General features: G+C 40.6%; 1 protein-coding gene across 1 annotated transcript; it reads right to left on the bottom strand.

Moving 5' to 3' along the window:
* Positions 1-1060: 1060 nt before the first annotated feature.
* Positions 1061-15355, bottom strand: LOC103517052 (poly(ADP-ribose) glycohydrolase-like). The gene is made up of 8 exons (XM_026829290.1): positions 15214-15355; positions 14687-14886; positions 4860-5001; positions 4191-4476; positions 3457-3621; positions 2154-2375; positions 1592-1889; positions 1061-1260 (listed from the first exon to the last, which is right to left on the bottom strand). Exons 1-8 carry the CDS (start codon positions 15342-15344, stop codon positions 1061-1063), a joined length of 1644 nt encoding a protein of 547 aa, XP_026685091.1. The 5' UTR covers positions 15345-15355.
* Between the last annotated feature and the right edge of the window lie 3078 nt (positions 15356-18433).

The following is an 18433-nucleotide window of genomic DNA, read 5'->3' as shown; positions in this document are numbered from 1 at the left end:
TGTAGGTAATAAAAATAAAAATATATAATAAACAGGTAGGTAAATACCTCTAAATGAATATTCAATCCTACTTAGCATTTAAGCCCTTAATGTTATTTACCGAAATTTGTGTAAATTATTTGGAACCTAAAATCAACCCTAGCTCACATTGTGTCTGTTGAGAGAGTAAATCCTATGACCGCCTGGAATCTAATTTGAGTATGCAATGTGCCATACACTAGAATAGTCTAATTTCCTTCAGATTAATTTGATTTTAGAAACATTTTCATGGTCTACTTCTGGGTGCTTACCTGACAATCCAATAAAACATTACAATAATAATGACACTTCAACGCTTTTTAATATAACGAAACATTTTCATTTTTATTTAGGCCTCTGAATTATTTTTTTCAATTCAAAATTAGGACAATAAAAGGTAATCTAAAAAATATAATACAGTTGGGGGGTTTTATTTCTTAGGAAGCCCAGGAATTTAAGCGCCTGGTCCGAAGTCAAATCCAGCTATTGTTGAAGGTACCGAAATGGAAAAAAAATGTAGAAAATTTTAACTAGCGATTTTTTTTTTTTTTAATCACTTAAATACCTACCTAATTTGATCTGGACTTACTTAGGACCAAATTACACATGTCTACACCTACACTATGCAGGACCATCTAATTGAGCTACGTACTTTTCGACAAAAGTCCCTAATTCTAAAAATTCTAGACAAAAATATCTAATTCTAAAGTCTTCAAAATTCCTAGAATACAAATCACGTATCTTACATACGTACAACAAAAGGAGTCATAGATTATTCTCTAGTTATATCTACAGTGTATAAGGCCAGCCACTCACTATCAGTTAGACCTGACGACAGGTACACCTGATCAGGTTCCCCGGGCGAGAATCGAACCCGCAACCTAGTGCTTACAAGGCAGACGCGCTACCAACTAAGTATTTTGTTCATGAATATGGGTGTGACGGGCAATTTCCGAACTCAAAAGCTAATTCGTCAAGTTTAAACTAAGAATAGGATACTTGAATCTCACTTCGTTCGTTCAATACAGGGTGCCCCCAAAGCTCACCTGATCTCGTCCTCATCCAGTCCGGACCCCGCCACACTAATCCCCACAGCGTAGCTCGATTCGGAACTTTCCGTGGTCCGTGTATTGTAAAGCGCTTCTTTCAGTCGCTCCGCGAATGTGTTTCGCCGCTCCGGAGTGTCTAGCTGACCGCTGTAACGTCTTGCACTCTCTTCAGCTAACTCCTCCGTTTCCGAATCTAGATATGATATACAATAAAGAATAATAGTTAAACCCCGAAAAAGATGTCGAACTATTCAAGGTTTTCTTCTTCTTTTTTCCTTTGCCTTGTAAGTGCTACGCCAATTTAATAAACGCCAATGGGCATACTTTATCCTAATAACATTCGCTCTCGGGATGGCGGTTGGCTTCCTCCTACCTCATCCTTCTCTCTAGGGCCAGCCACTCACTATCAGTTAGACCTGACAGACGGACCTTTTCAGCCGTACCTGTCAGGTCTCCCTGATGGTGTGTATGCTCATCAGGTGTCGGGTATATACCTTATCAAGAGAAGAAGAAGAAAAACTCACCCAATTTCTCATACGGATCCTGAATGCTATTCCTGGCGGTGAAAAACGTCTCCTCCTCCTCATCCATGGAAGACAGCTGACTCGGCAAGTGGGGCAGTCTCCTCCTTCCAGCTTCCTCTTTTGGTGGTGAAGTCTTCAGGAGCAAAGGCTCTCGCCTGGTGATGGGCAAACATTCGCCGGAGGATCCTAGAACGATGAATTTGCCCCGTTTGGACGACGAGGGAGGAATTTTGGACACTGGAGGCACTGTGGGTTTGCCTACGATGGTGGTTGTGGAAGAGGGGTTTTTCGGGTCTTTCTGAAAGCGATGGGAGGTAGAAGACAGAGATGTTAGAAAAAGATCTCAATATCTAGTTAGCCCACTGGTAACGCGCTTGCTTGCCATGCACCAGAAGGTCCCAGGTTGGATGCCCACCATCGATAAAAATTTATACTCGTTTTTTTTTTCGGTTCCAAATATTTTAACGCGTTAGTTTCTAGTGTTCTCGTGTTGACCCAGGACCTCTCTTTCTTTCTTCCTTCGTACTTCTTCCCCTAAGCGGGTATACCTAAAGGTACTCACATTTTCTTGGTTTTCAGTCTCTGGCGGGGTCGAACTGAAGCTTTCGCCGATGGGTGATAGCCGGCGGGTTTTGGGCTGATGGGTGACCGGCTTGTAAGTGGGGACCGTCTTCTGTCGGAATCCTAGCAGGGCCTTGTTCAGTTCCCTCAGGACATTATCCTCCTCGTACTGACTCAACGGGAGACGGGAATAGTTTTCGGCGTCCATACAGCAGACATTGACCTGAGGGATGAAGAGGAACAACAGTAAACTCCCCTTGTCAGTCTAGTTAGCTTGGTTGGTAGTACTTAGGTATTCAACCCTCGAGAAAAAAGTATAATATTTTTTTTAAAGGCTTTATGGCAGGATTCTCACACAGTGAGCTCTTCTACCCAAACCAAGGTAATTACCTTCTACCTAGGTATAGGTAAGTTCATACCTAATGATACCTTATCCTTTTTGATACGCTTTGCAAATAATACCCATCTTAAATAGGTAAAAAACAAATAATAATAATATAATTACTCGCATGTACCTGCTTAAAGTATGTAAGAAAAAAATCTCATATTATCATAAAATATAGAACTACAAATAATTAGGTACCTATACAAGATATGAACCTATATACCTACTTAGGTACATAAAATGTTATTTTATATGTACATACTTAATTTTATAAGTACCTACTTATAATATGGTATTTACTTACCTATCTACTTGTACTTCGTATTTGAAAAGAGAAATTGCAAAGAAAGTGATCGTGGATTCTCTCTTATAAACCTTGGTTCGAGGTGAAAGAACTTGGAGGCAACTTGTTCGGGTTTAATAACACTAAAGTAGGCAATCCGAAATCACTACCGAAAAAAATAATAAAAAAATGTTTATATTTTATTTTATTATTATTTTCATATTCTGTACTGAGTGACGAGCAGTTTTGGGGAATCAGATTTTATTTTATGAGACCTTACTCTTGGTTTTAATGACTCGGAAGATTTTGACCTGAAAAAGTGAAAACCGAGTAATATGAATACCAAGGTCTGGCTGATCAGTGTCTTGCTGTGGGACTATAAAAAATAAGGATCAGAGCAGTCGAAACCTAACCAAGGAGCATATTTTGTCCTGAACGGATAATGTTCGTTCTCGGAATGGCTGGCTTTCTCCTATCCCGTCTCTTTTCTCTCTTCGACTTCGGAACCATAAGACCTTGAGAATTATTGTTCCTTCTGTCAAACCTCCTTTAATTCATGCAATTTCTTACCATCTGGGGAATTTAAGAATTATTGTTCCCTCTGTCAAACCTCTTTTAATTCATGCAATTTCTTACCATCTGGGGTACGGGCAGGGGTTCATACGTGGCTTTGTATCTGGGCGTGATGATTTTGGACACCTGTTGTACGTTTTCCACCAGAAGGACCTCGTTGTCTTCCAGAGCTTCTACGAACAGGAGAACGCATAGCATTTCCGGACAGGTGGCCAGTTGAATGCATTCCTGAAATATGATGGAAGAATCAATGTTTTATTTTCTTTATTCAATAATATCAAGTTGCCTACTAGCCTAAGATAAGCCCGCCTAAGATTAACAACTTGGTTGCCATTAGTGGCGTCTATACCTATTGTCAACTTTTCGCCTAGGGAGCCCCTCGGTCAATAGATTGACGGGGGACCGGGAGCCAAATTATAGGCTTTGGAGGCCCCTGAATGTGTCCCTTCGGGGTCCCTAAATGCTCTCAGCTTCACCACAAATAATGGATTATTTAGATTCCCTTGTGGGTCAGCCTCGTAAGCGCTAGGCCGCGAGTGTGATTCCCGCCTGGGGCAGATTTCATACAGAACGGATAATGCTCGGTCTCAGAATGGCAGGCTTTCTCCTATCCTGTCTTCCTTCTCTCTTCGCTTTCGGGACGATAAGACCTTAGTAGTTACAGTTCTCTCTATCAAACCTCAAAAAAAAAAAAAAATAATACATAATAATAAAATAAATAAAAAAAACACACAAATAAAACACCTCAAATAATATTAATTATTTTTAGATTTATATATTCCTTTTGTGTCTCTTACCCTGGAGCTGCCATCGTAAAGGATCAAACCCCCGACCCGCGGACTGGAGAAACACACCGTCAAGCTATCCGGAGTCCCCAGGTCCATTCTCCCCTCATGCCGGATTTTGAGCGGGCATAGCGGCGAGCTACACTCCAGCCAGTCCTCTATGGTAAGCCACTCCCGGCCTGGCATGACCTGACGGGTGACGATTAGGGGGGATTTGGGAAACTCGAGACTCGGGTTAAGGTCATCCTGAAGGTCGAAATAGTGGAGGATGCTCCTCAGCTTGGCTTTCTGATAGTTCCTGAAATAGAGTAAGTCGTGTATAAGTATCTAGGGGAACGTCCACCGTTACTAGTGGCATTGAAAACCCTAAAAATTAGTACTTTTTGTCTGCTTAGAAAGTAATATTACAAATTAGGCTAGCCAACACTTCAAGAAACGGATCTTTTTTTCTAAAGAAAATACTTGGAGCCCAAAAAGAATCACCCCAAGGCTGATTGAGAGGCTGACGTCTGAACCCGGGAAAAGTTAGACTGATAAAAGCACACAAAATCAAATTCGGGAAACCAGTGGAAATGTCCGTTTTAGGGTCCCCTGAGTCATCATTATCATCCAAGAAAAGAGCTGTTTCCATTCTTCTCTTTCTTGAGCGACTGTCCCCTGACTCAAAGTTGTCTGACTTACTGATCTAAATGTTTGAAGAAAGAGCTGAAGTTGAAGTCTTGAAGCGTGGGATGTGTCTTGACAGTTCTCTTGGGAAATGTGGAGAAGAATGAATGGGCGAGGAGAGAGGAGACGAAATCGCGCTGGAATTCTGTGCAATCCACTGCAAATAATACGAACAGTAAGTTCAATAAATTAAGTTCAAGTAAGATAAGCCACTCATCAGGTAGACCTAACCGGTACACCTGATCAGGTCCGCCTATCAGGTCTACATACCTGATAGTGTGTGTGGTCATCAGGTAGACCTGACAAGCGGACCTTTTCAGCCGTACCTGTCAGGTCTACTTGATAAAGTGTGGCTGGCCTTACTGAGAAAAAGGACCCCTACTGAGCTTAGCCCCCTAAGGCAAGATCAATGATCCTTCTGGAGCCCCCAAAGATCCAACTGTGAATAAAATTATCACCTATGTAAGGAAAGTCGTGTGATGTTCACACCAGATTTTTTAGCTAGAGTAGTGAAAAAGTCTAAATAAAAATTATTACTAGACTCACCTTTCGCAGTTTGAAATGTGAGAACGTATAGTACACGATGTGGGGCACCTGAGCCACGCTGGCCGCCAGCCACTGAATGAGCAGCTTGAGTTGAACATCCCCCAGGAGGGACGTCCCACACCCCCAGTTGCCCGTCACCACTGGCAGCAGATCCGTGGAACCTGGCGTCAGTAAATGAAAATCAAACCATGAATTATTTGTGGTAGAGCAGAGCTTTTTCACAGCATTACTAAGTGCCTCCTTTGCTTCACCACAAATAAGTCGTTATTTAGAAATTTTGATGGGATAATGCTCGTTCTCTGAACGGCTGGCTTTTTCCTATCCTGTCTTCCTTCTCTCTTCGATTTCGGGACGATGAAACCTTAGCAGTTACAGTTCCCTCCATCAAAGCTCTTTAAAAAAAAGACTATTGGGCAAGTAGGTACAGTTTTGACGGGTAGGTAGGTATATCAGAAATCATTAGTTTCCGACCCCGCCGGGAATCGAACCCGGGACCCCCGGCGTGCACGCAGGTTGGTACCTTGCGTGAGCATGCTGATAAGTTGACTCTGCTGACTGGTCAGCTTGTTCTTGTGTTTGGAGATTTCCAGACTCAGACTCCGGGCAGCCAGTTGGAGCTTCTGTTTGGCGGTCATGTAGTCGCCATTGTCGCGACAGTTCGGGTCGCCGTCGCCATTGGTGGTCGCGAGCTCTTCGGAATATTTCGTGTAGTGCCGCTCGTCGTCGTGCGACATTGGGATACCTGTGGGAATCCAAAATTTATTTTCGGGGGTTAACCTCCATTAGGTATGGGATAATTGAATTGAATTGAATGTTCTTATATAATATTCCATAGTAAATTTATACAATAAAATTCTCTTAAGCTAAGCCTAACTTCTGCGGACCTAAAACATAGGTGGGTACTTTAAAAAATAGATCCGTCTAGCTGGAGGGACGTTGAACAGGGAGTGGACCAGCTTAGTCTGGTCTTAAAAAGAAAAAGACTTTAAAAAAGAGATGATAAAACAGCAATAGGAAAATTCAACTGTCACTGTATAACTGTTAAAGTTTTTATTGATAGGGGTTTTACCCTCCCTTCGGCGACAAGCTACCCGCCTACTCACATTAACCTTACCCAGCCTGAGTGGGGCCGGGAATAGCCAGCAGCATGCGATCCCTTAGATGGTCACCTATCCAAATGGGTACTAACCACGTCCATCCATCTGAGAACAACCTTTTTTTTAACAAGTTTCCATTTATATTTGAACGACAAAAAACTCAGAACATACATTTTTCTTATAAATGGTATACCCATCCGTATAAGCAGAGCTTGTGCCACGGATGGGGAAACTTGTGCCACGGATGGGGAAACTATACTAGGCTACAGTGTTACCAATTCTGTACTACATCACCAATTCACCACATCTTCCTTTACAAAACTTCAGAAAGTAATTCGTTCGATTTGTGGGACAACGTACGAGTTCTTCACTCGTAACAAAGGTTTTCGTACCTGTGGCGTCCAGTTTAAAGGTTGGAACTCAACAGCTTGGAAGTTCCAAAGTGGGGTGCTTCCACTCTAATACCTGAGGTTGGAACCCAATACTCACCCACGAAAGATTCACTAAGCGTCCGTTTGAGCAGATTGGAAGCGAATTGCATCACAGCCAGATTTCTTTCATTGTGGGCAATGGTGGTGGATTCATCCAGCCACTTGTTGAGAGTCTCATACACTTCGTCCAGACTGTCTGACGTGTAATCCGTACTGAAACTGAAATAAAACAGAATTGGGGAAGAAAATCAGATGGAGTTTTTCTTTTATAGAAAGAAAGAGGAACGTGAGTGGTCGGCATGAGAACGAACATTCGTCCAGACTGTCTGACGTGTAATCCGTACTGAAACTGAAATAAAACAGAATTGGGGAAGAAAATCAGATGGAGTTTTTCTTTTATTGAAAGAAAGAGGAACGTGAGTGGTCGGCATGAAAACGAACTTTATCTGTTCAGGATAAAGTCCGAACCGGGCGGGAACCAACCCGTGACCTAGCGCTTACAGACGCGCTGATGTAACATTATGTTCTTAAAACTATAAAATATACGAGACCTTGTTTAGACTGCGGGAGTAAAGGGACTTTTAAGTCTCATTCGAGCAGGATAAACAAGGTATATTCTATTCTATTCTACCCTCCAAGCTAACTAGGCTCACTCACCTATATTTGGAAGAGTTCCCCCTCTGCAATTGTCCATTGACTTGGGGTGATGGAGGCACAAGTTGGTTGTTGGAAGTGTTGTGGTAGTTGGTGTTGTTCAAGGAGGACCTCTCCTCCAGCATGAAACCTCGGGATCCGCCCCTCCTCATCCTGCGAGAAAAGAATGGGAGGAACTCATGGAATGGCAGCAATAGGCGGTCAAAGATTCTACTCTTTTTTAAGAGGTTTGATAGAGGGAACTGTAACTGCTGAGGTCTTATCGTTTCGAAATGGAAAGAAGAAGGAAGACAGGATAGGAGAAAGCCAGCCGTTCCGAGAACGAACCTTATTTGTTTAGGATAAAATCCTCCCCGGGCGAGAATCGAACCCGCAACCTAGTGCTTACAAGGCAGACGCGCTACCAACTAAGTATTTTGTTCATGAATATGGGTGTGACAGGCAATTTCCAAACTCAAAAGCTAATTCGTCAAGTTTAAACTAAGAATAGGAATCCTATCCTGTCTTCCTTCTCTCTTCGATTTCGGGACGATAAGACCTTAGCAGTTACAGTTCCCTCCATCAAACCTCTTTTAAAAAAAGACTAGTGGGCAAGTAGGTAGTTTTGACGGGTAGTATGTCAGAAATCATTAGTTTCCGACCCCACCGGGAATCGAACCCGGGACCCCCGGCGTGCGCGGAGGTTGTGGATAATGTTCGTTCTCGGAATGGCTGGCTTTCTCCTATCCCGTCTCTTTTCTCTCTTCGACTTCGGGACCATAAGACCTTAAGAATTTTCGGCTAGGATTGAACCCACGCCCTCCTGTTTACCAGGCGAGCGCCTTGACCACTACACCACCGAGGCAGGTAAAATACTTCGGTTAGAGTCCCAGAGTCGCTTAATCCTCTTGTAAGACCTGGATTGGTACAGAGCTGAACACATTTTACTAGTATTTAATCTGTCAACTTTTTAAGACGCTGACTTGCTTGGAAATCTTCGAACGCGAAGTAACAAGGTGTCTTATATCATCAATCTGATGAGAGACACTTCGGTGGCTTCGAACGCGAAGTAACAAGGTGTCTTATATCATCAATCTGATGAGAGACACATCGGTGAAAACATGGACATTGGACAATTGGACATGTTTTGGCACAGACAACGCTAATATTTCAAAACCGCATGCATTATTCATACTGTTTTAATATTGTCTGTCGTCAGAGTTGTAGATATTCGAGACAAAAATGTATTTTCCAACATACACCTCTTTAGATAATACACTTGAAAAAAAACTGTACCTATGGAATTGTATTTTGTATTCACTTTTAATTTAAGATTTAAGCCCGACCTTAAAAGTGCCAACAGTTACACAGCTTTGGACAGCGTAAGAATGAAAACAGAGACAAAGAAGAAGGGAAAAGGAGGAGGAGAAGAAGATGAAGAACACAAAGAAGGAGGAGAAGAAGAAAAAGAAAGAAAAGTAAAAGAAGGAGAAGATGCAGAGAGAGAAAAAGAAGAACAGGGAAAAGAGAGAGAAGAAGACAAAGAACTGAAAGAACAAGAAGAAGAACAAGAAGACAAAGAACAGGAGGAAATTTTCAAGGAAAAAAAAGCTGATATTATTCTCAAAATGGATGTTTAATAAAGTAAAAGAAGGAGAAGATGCAGAGAGAGAAAAAGAAGAACAGGGAAAAGAGAGAGAAGAAGACAAAGAACTGAAAGAACAAGAAGACAAAGAACACGAGGAAATTTTCAAGGAAAAAAAAGCAGATATTATTCTCAAAATGGATGTTTAATAATAGAGGAATACCTAGAAATTGAAACTAATGAAAAAATCCTCTCTTGTGCTGATGAAATAAGAAGACAAGTCGTTGTGAAGACAGCATAGTATCTGAATATTATGACAAGGGGCAGAGAACAAACATAGGAACAAACATTCACAATGAACACTCGAGTTCAAAAAAAATGCTGAAATTTGCATATCCATCCTTTCCATTTGCATATCTATGATTAATTCACTGGATTCGGGGTTATTTTCATTTTTCAAAGTTTGACTTTGACTTAAATAGTTCATACTGGATAATTTACCCTGACAGCCTTTTCTGGAAGTTTAAAAAAAAAAAAATCCAATGATGTGCATTTAAATTGTATTAAAACTATGTTTTATTATTATTATTATTTTATTTACTATTATTATTATTATTTTTTTTTTTTCAAATTGAGGGGCAGTTTGGAAAAGGGGCGAAAGTCGATTTTCGCCCTTTTTCCGAATTCTGCATTTTTGGATGCGCCATATTGTTCTGAGTCGGACGCAACAGTATTTAGAGTTCATTGTGAGGTAGGTAAATGACTTGTTAAATTGCTCAATCCTTATTATTGTTGTGATATGAAAAGTGTTTTTTGTGCCTTTTCCTATGATCAGTGGGTCACTGGGATAATATTATTACTAACAATAGCAACCCAGTGACTCACTGATCACAGTTTGGGCCCTGTTGTTTGAGTGAAACCTATACCTAACTAGTATCATTTTTACCGTTGCTCCTTAATGTGCCAGTGTGTATAGACTTCCTTGAAGACCTTTTTTGTCAGAGTTGGTGTAGGATAGACCTCTCCTCAGAGTTTTCTTTCGTTCAAAAAAGTGAGAATTCGGAAAAAAGGCGAAACTAGTGTCATCTTTAATTACAAATAAATCGTGTTTCAAAGAAAGGAAATTTGTAATTATTATACCTATAATGTAGAAAAGCGTACGGCCAATCTTTTTTATTTTACAGTTTAGTTCTAAAATGCACCAATTTTGAGTAAAAAGATTTTCAAACTTTAAACACGTTTTTCTCAAAACTTAAAAAATCAACTTTCGCCCCTTTTCCAAACTGTAAGTTTATAAATTCAATTGTTCATTGTTTGAATTGTACTAGACGCGCGTCATCAATATAATGGCCCAGTGGTAACACACTTGCAGAAAGTATCGGGTTCGATTCACAGGGTTGACAAAAAAAAAATGCTCTCTTATTTCGATTGTTTTTTCAACGGGTTTCTTGTGTTCTCGTGTTGACCCAGCACCAGCACCTACTTAAGTGGGAATTATTGTCTCTTGAGCTGTGTTCACACATAATAGTCGACTGCCGTCGATCGATGAGGTGGATCTAATATGTTGTCGGTCAATGTCGATCGACGGCCGTCGACTATGTTTGGACGCAGATTTAGGATGAGGGACATACTACGGCCCAAGTAGGTATGCTACGACACAGAACACATGATTCAAATATAGCGAAATAAAAACTGTGGTGAAACACTCGACTTCTTTCCTTTTCATAAAAAAAACTCAGGAAACTCATAAAAATACGTAGGTACATAATAACAATACATAATACCTACGGAAATTAGAATTATTAGAACTTATGAATAAAATAATAGTCCTTTAGCTATCACGCTAAAGGTTTAGAGGTTTAGACGAGGAGGATTCAGCTCTGAAATTAGGTACATTGTGCCTGTGATGAGTTGAATAATAAAACAAAAATACCTAGGTAGATAGGTACCTATACAAAAAAAAAAAAATACTTATTCGGCTACATTCGTAAAACCACGTGGGAACTTGAAACTTGATGTCGATCGACGGCCGTCGACTATGTTTGGACGCAGATTTAGGATGAGGGACATACTACGGCCCAAGTAGGTATGCTACGACACAGACCACATGATTCAAATATAGCGAAATAAAAACTGTGGTGAAACACTCGACTTCTTTCCTTTTCATAAAAAAAAACCTCAGGAAACTCATAAAAATACGTACATAATAACAATACATAATACCTACGGAACTTAGAATTATTAGAACTTATGAATAAAATAATAGTCCTTTAGCTATCACGCTAAAGGTTTAGAGGTTTAGACGAGGAGGATTCAGCTCTGAAATTAGGTACATTGTGCCTGTGATGAGTTAAAGTTACTTAAATAATAAAACAAAAATACCTAGGTAGATACCTATACAAAAAAAATACTTATTCGGCTACATTCGTAAAACCACGTGGGCACTTGAAACTTACCGCTGAACTTTTATCCAACTTGTCTGACAAAACTTACCCAATGAACGTGTAGATACTTGGATCCTTTACGTGAAATTGACTAAAAATTAGGTAGATACTCGCATAAAATTTTTATTTCAACACCTATTTTTTCAGCATTATTAGAGAAAAAAAAATACTAAATCACGAAAAAAATATATCGAAAAACATGCACGCAGTCTACCTTACTGATACTTTATAAAATTATCGCGTTATATTTTTGAGCTCGAGTTATATTATTGAGCACACGAGCTTTTTACGAACTTGTCAACTTTTGCGAACTGGAAAGGTGGAAGACAGAAAAAAAAATCTCGTTAAAAAAATATTTTTCTTTTTTTTTAGAAAAAAAAATAAATAAATAATAATTGGATTTTTTCTCTTGAAAAACACCGTCTAACAATGATGGCTAAAACGGTACTGTGCCATTGAGATGAAAATAATTGAATGAGAAGAGATACAGAAATATTTTGCCTCTTCCTCCCTTTTCGCCTCCCTCCCTCCCTCCTTTTTGTCTCTCTGCCTCCCTCTCTCATCTCCCTCCTTCCTTTTGTCCCTTCTCTCTCCCCCCGCCCTCCTTTTGTAGATATGTCTCTCTCTACTTTCTCTCTCTCCTCCCTATTCCCTCCCACCTTTTGTCTCCCCTCCCTCCTGTCTATCTCCTCTCTCTCTCTCTCTCTCCCCCTCCCTCCTTTATGCCTCTAATCTGTATGTTGTATTAGTCATACTCTCACAGACTTTACCCTCTCTCTCTCTCTCTCTCTCTCTCTCTCTCTCTCTCTCTCTCTCTATCTATCTCTCTCTCTCTCTCTCTCTCTCTCTATCTCTCTCTCCCTCCCTCCCTCCCTTTTTTCCTCCTACAGTTTTTCTTTATCTCTTCAAACAGTTCCAACTCGGAATTTTTCCTGTCTCCCTTGCCCCCAATATTTCCTCTCATATATTTTTTCTCCTTCCACATTCCTTCCCCTCCTTTACCTCCTACGCTTTCTCTCCCTCCCTCCCTCCCTTTTTTCCTCCTACAGTTTTTCTTTATCTCTTCAAACAGTTCCAACTCGGAATTTTTCCTGTCTCCCTTCCCCCCAATATTTCCTCTCATATATTTTTTCTCCTTCCACATTCCTTCCCCTCCTTTACCTCCTACGCTTACCCCTCCTTCCAATTTTCTACCTCCCGCCTATCCTGAGCGCCTACTCCTTTTCTCTTCTCTATCAGTTTTTCGACCCCGTCCTTCTTCTTCTTCTTCTTCTTCTTCTTCTTCTTCTTCTTCTTCTTCTTCTTCTTCGTCTTCTTGTTCTTCTCCTTCTCCTTCTTCTTCTTTTCCATCTTTCGATCTCCTGCCTTTCCTGAACTCCTACTCTTTGTGTCCTTTTCTCTACCTCCCCTCTTTCCCCTCCTTCCCATTTGTCTCCTCCTTTTTCTTCTCTTTCAACTTTTATACCCCCTGCTTCTCCTAAACTCCTACTCGCTCTTTTCCTCTGTCTATACCTACCCCTCGTTCCTTTTCTTCTCTTCTACCTCCCCCTTGTTCCTCTCTTCTAACTTTCTACCTCCTGTCTGTTCTAAAATCCTGCTCCTCTCTCCTCGACGTATATTATAAAATATTTCCCCTTCTTCTCTTTTTTCCCCGCCCCTACTTACCAGTTTACCTCCCACTTGTTCCTCTCTTCCAGCCCTATCTACCTCCTGCTTCTTCTAAGCTCCTACCACCTCTTCTCCTTCTCCTCCTTGAATTATTGATTGTACATTTCCCTCCCACCTCCTCCGTTGTCTCTCAGGTTCGTTGGACGAAATTCTTGGAGAGAAGTTATTTTTATTTATTTATTTCGGTGAAATGGGTAATGTACAATGTACATAGGTACCTACCTACCTGCATGTTTAAAGTTTAATGATCTACCTTGTAAGCGCTAAGTCGCGTTTTCGATTCCCAGCCGGGGCGGATTTTATCCTAAGGTAGGTAAGATTCGTTCTGGCTGAGGGACTAAAAATAGAGAGCAGATCAGCATCTAGATGGAGGACTAGGTAAAAAAAAAGGAGTAGGTCCAAATTCTCTTATGTTATATCAATAGCGAAGGTTGATTGCTGAGGGCATCCACTCGGAAAATTTTGTTTAGCCGTTCAGCCAAAACCAGTTGGCCTTCAATCGCTCACTTTAAAGCTGATTGAGAGGCCGACGACAAACGCCGACCCCATCCGAACTGAACAAGGGAAAAGGCGAAGAAGAAGAAGATTCCTTCTCGGAACGGCTGGCTTTCTCCTATTCTGTCTTCCTTCTCGCTTCGATTTCGGGACGATAAGAACTTAGCAGTTACAGTTCCCTCTATCAAACCTCTTCAAAAAATAAAAGTTTATTTGAGAGAGAAAAGTCAGGCGAAAATTTCAAATTCCAATGACTTCAGACTTTGAAATTCTTGCCTGACTTTTCTCTCACACACTTTCCTCCTCTCCCCTCTTCACAATGATCTCAAAGTTCAGACCTCCTACAGGAAAAATTTTTTCTCTCTCTCTCTCTCTCTCTCTCTCTCTCTCTCTCTCTCTCTCTCTCTCTCTCTCCTTTGAGTGGGAAAAACATGGATGGAGAAATCAGGAGAGGAGATGGAAGAGAAATGAGAGGGAATGGGAGAATTATGACAGGATGAAAACATCTGGCGACCGTTTGATGCAGAGAGAAAAACGAAAATGAGAAAGGAATAGCTCACCGCTAAAGCGGATTTAGCTAAAAAAAAAAGCATAATATAGGTAGGTGGTATACGAACTTATATTGACTGTGTGTGGTTAAGGAATCCAGCCAAAATATCCTGAGTTCAATTCACAGGATTAATCCATTCATGCTGACTCTCAGACTCTCTCCCTTTTTTCATGAACTGAGTAACTCACTCACTCTAAATAACTGTACGCTAAATTTTTGTCTCATATCCACGCTGCCTTGCGGACTCATATTCACGCTGACTTACATTGCTGCTGCAGACTGAACTGAAGTCCATTGACTGGCTTGACGTGTTTCAAATCCAAAGCTTTCCGCACGAGAACTTTGAGCGTTTTCTTGAAGAAGTGGTCTGGACTCATATTCACGCTGACTTACATTGCTGCTGCAGACTGAACTGAAGTCCATTGACTGGCTTGACGTGTTTCAAATCCAAAGCTTTTCGCACGAGAACTTTGAGCGTTTTCTTGAAGAAGTGGTCCAACTCTTCTCGAGTCAAATCGGTAGACAGGAATTCAGCTAGAGGAGTGAAGAGGTCACTCTGGTCTGTTTCGTCCTCGTCAATATCCAGACTGACACTGAAGAGGAAGAAGAAAAGGTTGTTATGTGGGAGAGGGCATGGTCGGTCCAGTCGCTTGCTTGCCATGCAGAAGGTCCCGGGTTCGAATCCCACCATCAACAAAAATGTGTACCCGTTTTTCGATTGCAAATATTTCAACGGGTTACTTTCTGGTGTTCTCGACCCAGCACCTAAATGGGTTGTATTGTGTCTCTTCTCGCCCATCTTATGAGAGGCATACAGAATGGGCATTCTACGATACAGACCACAAGCGTCTAATGTAGCCGTTGTTTCATTGCTACGAAATTAAAACGACGGTGAAGCACTCTTTTTTTTTATCACTTACTTGCACAGGTTGCAGATTTTGACCATCAAGGAAATGAAGCTAGCCACATCTGAGCACTCGTTGATTTCGCGCAGATAAGACTGGACCGTAGACCAATAGGGGAACTCACACGGGAGAACAACGAGCGCCATTGTTCATAGCCTGGAACAGAGAAAATGAAATGGTATAGCTGGAACAAAGAAAATGAAACCATGTCGAATTCCATAGCACATACTTAGCATCATTTTTAGTTTGTTTATTGCTTGGAAGTCTTGGAACAAAGAAAATAAAACGGTTTCGAATGGATTGAACTATTTTTTCATAACTCGAGGAACAGAGAAAATGGAATGGACTTTCTAAAAAGTGTACTAAGTTTCAACTTAATCAGCCCTGTATTTTTACTTTTTTGAAAAGGTTTTCGGATTTAATAGAGGGGACTGTACTAACGGAGCTCTCATCGTCCCAAAATCGAAGAGAGCACGGGGATAGAATAGGAGAAAGCCTAGGGTTCGGATAGGGTGAAGTTCGCCCCAGATGGAAATCGAATTCGCGGCCCAGGCTCACAATAAGAAAAGCGCGCTACCCTCCACCCTCCAAGCTACCTAGACTGGCCTTTATAAAAAAAAAAACTTAAGCTCTACATTGGTTTACCCCAGTCCTCGCAGCGTAGAGTGCCCCAATAATCGACAAGAAGTTGTACAATAAAAGAACCAAGAGCGCTGTTCAGTTATTCACGTATTCAGCCAATTCTCGAACGAAAATTTCTGAGAAAAAAATCTTGTCGGTCGAAACGTTGGCAGCAGCGAGCAAAAAACAGGCCTGTCCTACTTCTGTATGATGGGTAGGCCATAAAAATTTTACATGTAGAAGTGATTTTTATGTTTTTACGAGAAAAAGTAAGAGAATTTTTTTTCTAATAATTATCATCTGCTGGGAATGAGTGTGACTGTGTGTGACCCGTGTTTTTTCCCCCTCCTCCTTCTCCTCCTCTTCTTCTTCTTCTTCTTCTTCTTCTCCTCCTCCTCCTCCTCCTCTTTTTCAATTTTTTCTAATAATTATCATCTGCTCTTCTGCTGAGAATGAGTGTGAGTGGCTGTGTTTGACCCGTGATTCATTCAAAATTACACACAAATACCCACTTCTCAAGTCTGCTGTGAGTGTGCGAGTCCCACATCAGGAGGGGAGGCTGGGGAGGGAATATTCGGGGGTAGGACAGAGGGAAAAGAAGTCCTACGGGAGAGATTTTTTGAAATAAGACGATTGGGGATTTTTTGATACAAAATTAATATTGTGAGACGATTTTTTTTTTTTTTTTTTGAAATCGCGAGGACATTATCTTTAGTTGTGAAATAAATTTTTCGTGAGACGCTTAGCAATATTAATATGTAGGGGTTTTTTTTAAAAAAAAAATATTTTTGGGAGATTTTTTTTTTTTTTTTTTTTTTTTTTTTTTTGAAATCGCGAGGACATTATCTTTAGTTGTGAAATAAATTTTTCGTGAGACGCTTAGCAATATTAATATGTATTAGGTTTTTTTTTTAAAATGAATTATTTATGAGTCACCGACCTGATCTGATGGTGATATTATTAGGAGTAGAGTCTGTAGAGTGAGGGCGTGAGGGGGAGAGGAGGTGAATAATGAGGTAGGGCAATTTTTGAGTATTATGGGTGAGCTGATGAGTAGTATGAGACTATGGGCCAGCTAATGCCTCCTCTTGGAACATAAAAGTGAGTCACGGGTATTAATGAGATTTCATATAGGTATGTAGAATTCTGATGAAAATCGGGAGGAAATTTTTTCATTGGTGTCAACATTCTCATTAGTGGAGAGTCCATTACCATTTTCTTTATTCCACTAGATGTAGGGTAAGTGTACCATTTATTCGCCCACCTAAAAAACGTACCATTTATTGGCCCACCTGTACCATACGCCACATAAGTCTGAACTGGACGAACTTTTTCAAGATCCAATTTCATCAAAAGAAAGGGCTTAAAGACTGCTATCGAACCAGTGCTATTCAAAAATTGTAGTCATAAAAACAAAAATTAGAAAAATATATGTGGGCAGGTGGGTTAATAAATGGTATGTTTTTCAAGTGGGAGAATAAATGGTACACTTACCCTATTACTTGGAATTTTGAATGTCTTTTTATCTAGGTCTACGAACGTACAAAGGTACGTATCTACTTGGAAGCTTTATCATATTAAGGGGTGTCTACACTTCGACCGAAGAAATCGATTGACATCATCGACTGGAACTGATCAGATCTAAAAGTGTATCTACACATAGTCGACCGGCCGTCGATCGACGGACGGTCACACCTTTAAAAATTGAAAGAAAAAATAATAATAATAGTGCTTATTTATACTGCTCGCATAGGACTGGAAAGTCCCTTTAGTCCAGCAGTAGGCTACTACTATTATTGTGGTCAAATTCTCAAATTATATTGAGGATGAAATTCCATATCTACCTCGGCTAGGATTGAACCCACGCCCTCCTGTTTACCAGGCGAGCGCCTTGACCACTACACCACCGAGGCAGGTAAAATACTTCGGTTAGTCCCAGAGTCGCTTAATCCTCTTGTAAGACCTGGATTGGTACAGAGCTGAACACATTTTACTAGTATGTAGTATTTAATCTGTCAACTTTTTAAGACGCTGAGTTGCTTGGAAATCTTCGAACGCGAAGTAACAAGGTGTCTTATATCATCAATCTGATGAGAGACACATCGGTGAAAACATGGACATTGGACAATTGGACATGTTTTGGCACAGACAACGCTAATATTTCAAAACCGCATGCATTATTCATACTGTTTTAATATTGTCTGTCGTCAGAGTTGTAGATATTCGAGACAAAAATGTATTTTCCAACATACACCTCTTTAGATAATACACTTGGAAAAAAAAAAAAAAAAAAACTGTACCTATGGAATTGTATTTTGTATTCACTTAATTTAATAAGATTTAATTCTTCTTCTTCTTCTTCTTCTTCTTCTTCTTCTTCTTCTTCTTCTTCTTCTTCTTCGTCTTCTTCTTCTTCTTCTTTTTCTTCTTCTTCTTCTTCTTCTTCTCCTTCTCCTTCTTCTTCTTTTCCATCTTTCGACCGCCTGCCTTTCCTGAACTCCTACTCTTTGTGTCCTTTTCTCTACCTCCCCTCTTTCCCCTCCTTCCCATTTGTCTCCTCCTTTTTCTTCTCTTTCAACTTTTATACCCCCTGCTTCTCCTAAACTCCTACTCG

Source organism: Diaphorina citri, unplaced genomic scaffold (genome assembly GCF_000475195.1).
Source record: "Diaphorina citri unplaced genomic scaffold, Diaci psyllid genome assembly version 1.1 scaffold1734, whole genome shotgun sequence".
Classification (NCBI taxonomy): domain Eukaryota; kingdom Metazoa; phylum Arthropoda; class Insecta; order Hemiptera; family Psyllidae; genus Diaphorina; species Diaphorina citri.
Note: the sequence above shows the minus strand (reverse complement) of the source record. Positions and strands in the feature narration are given on the sequence as shown.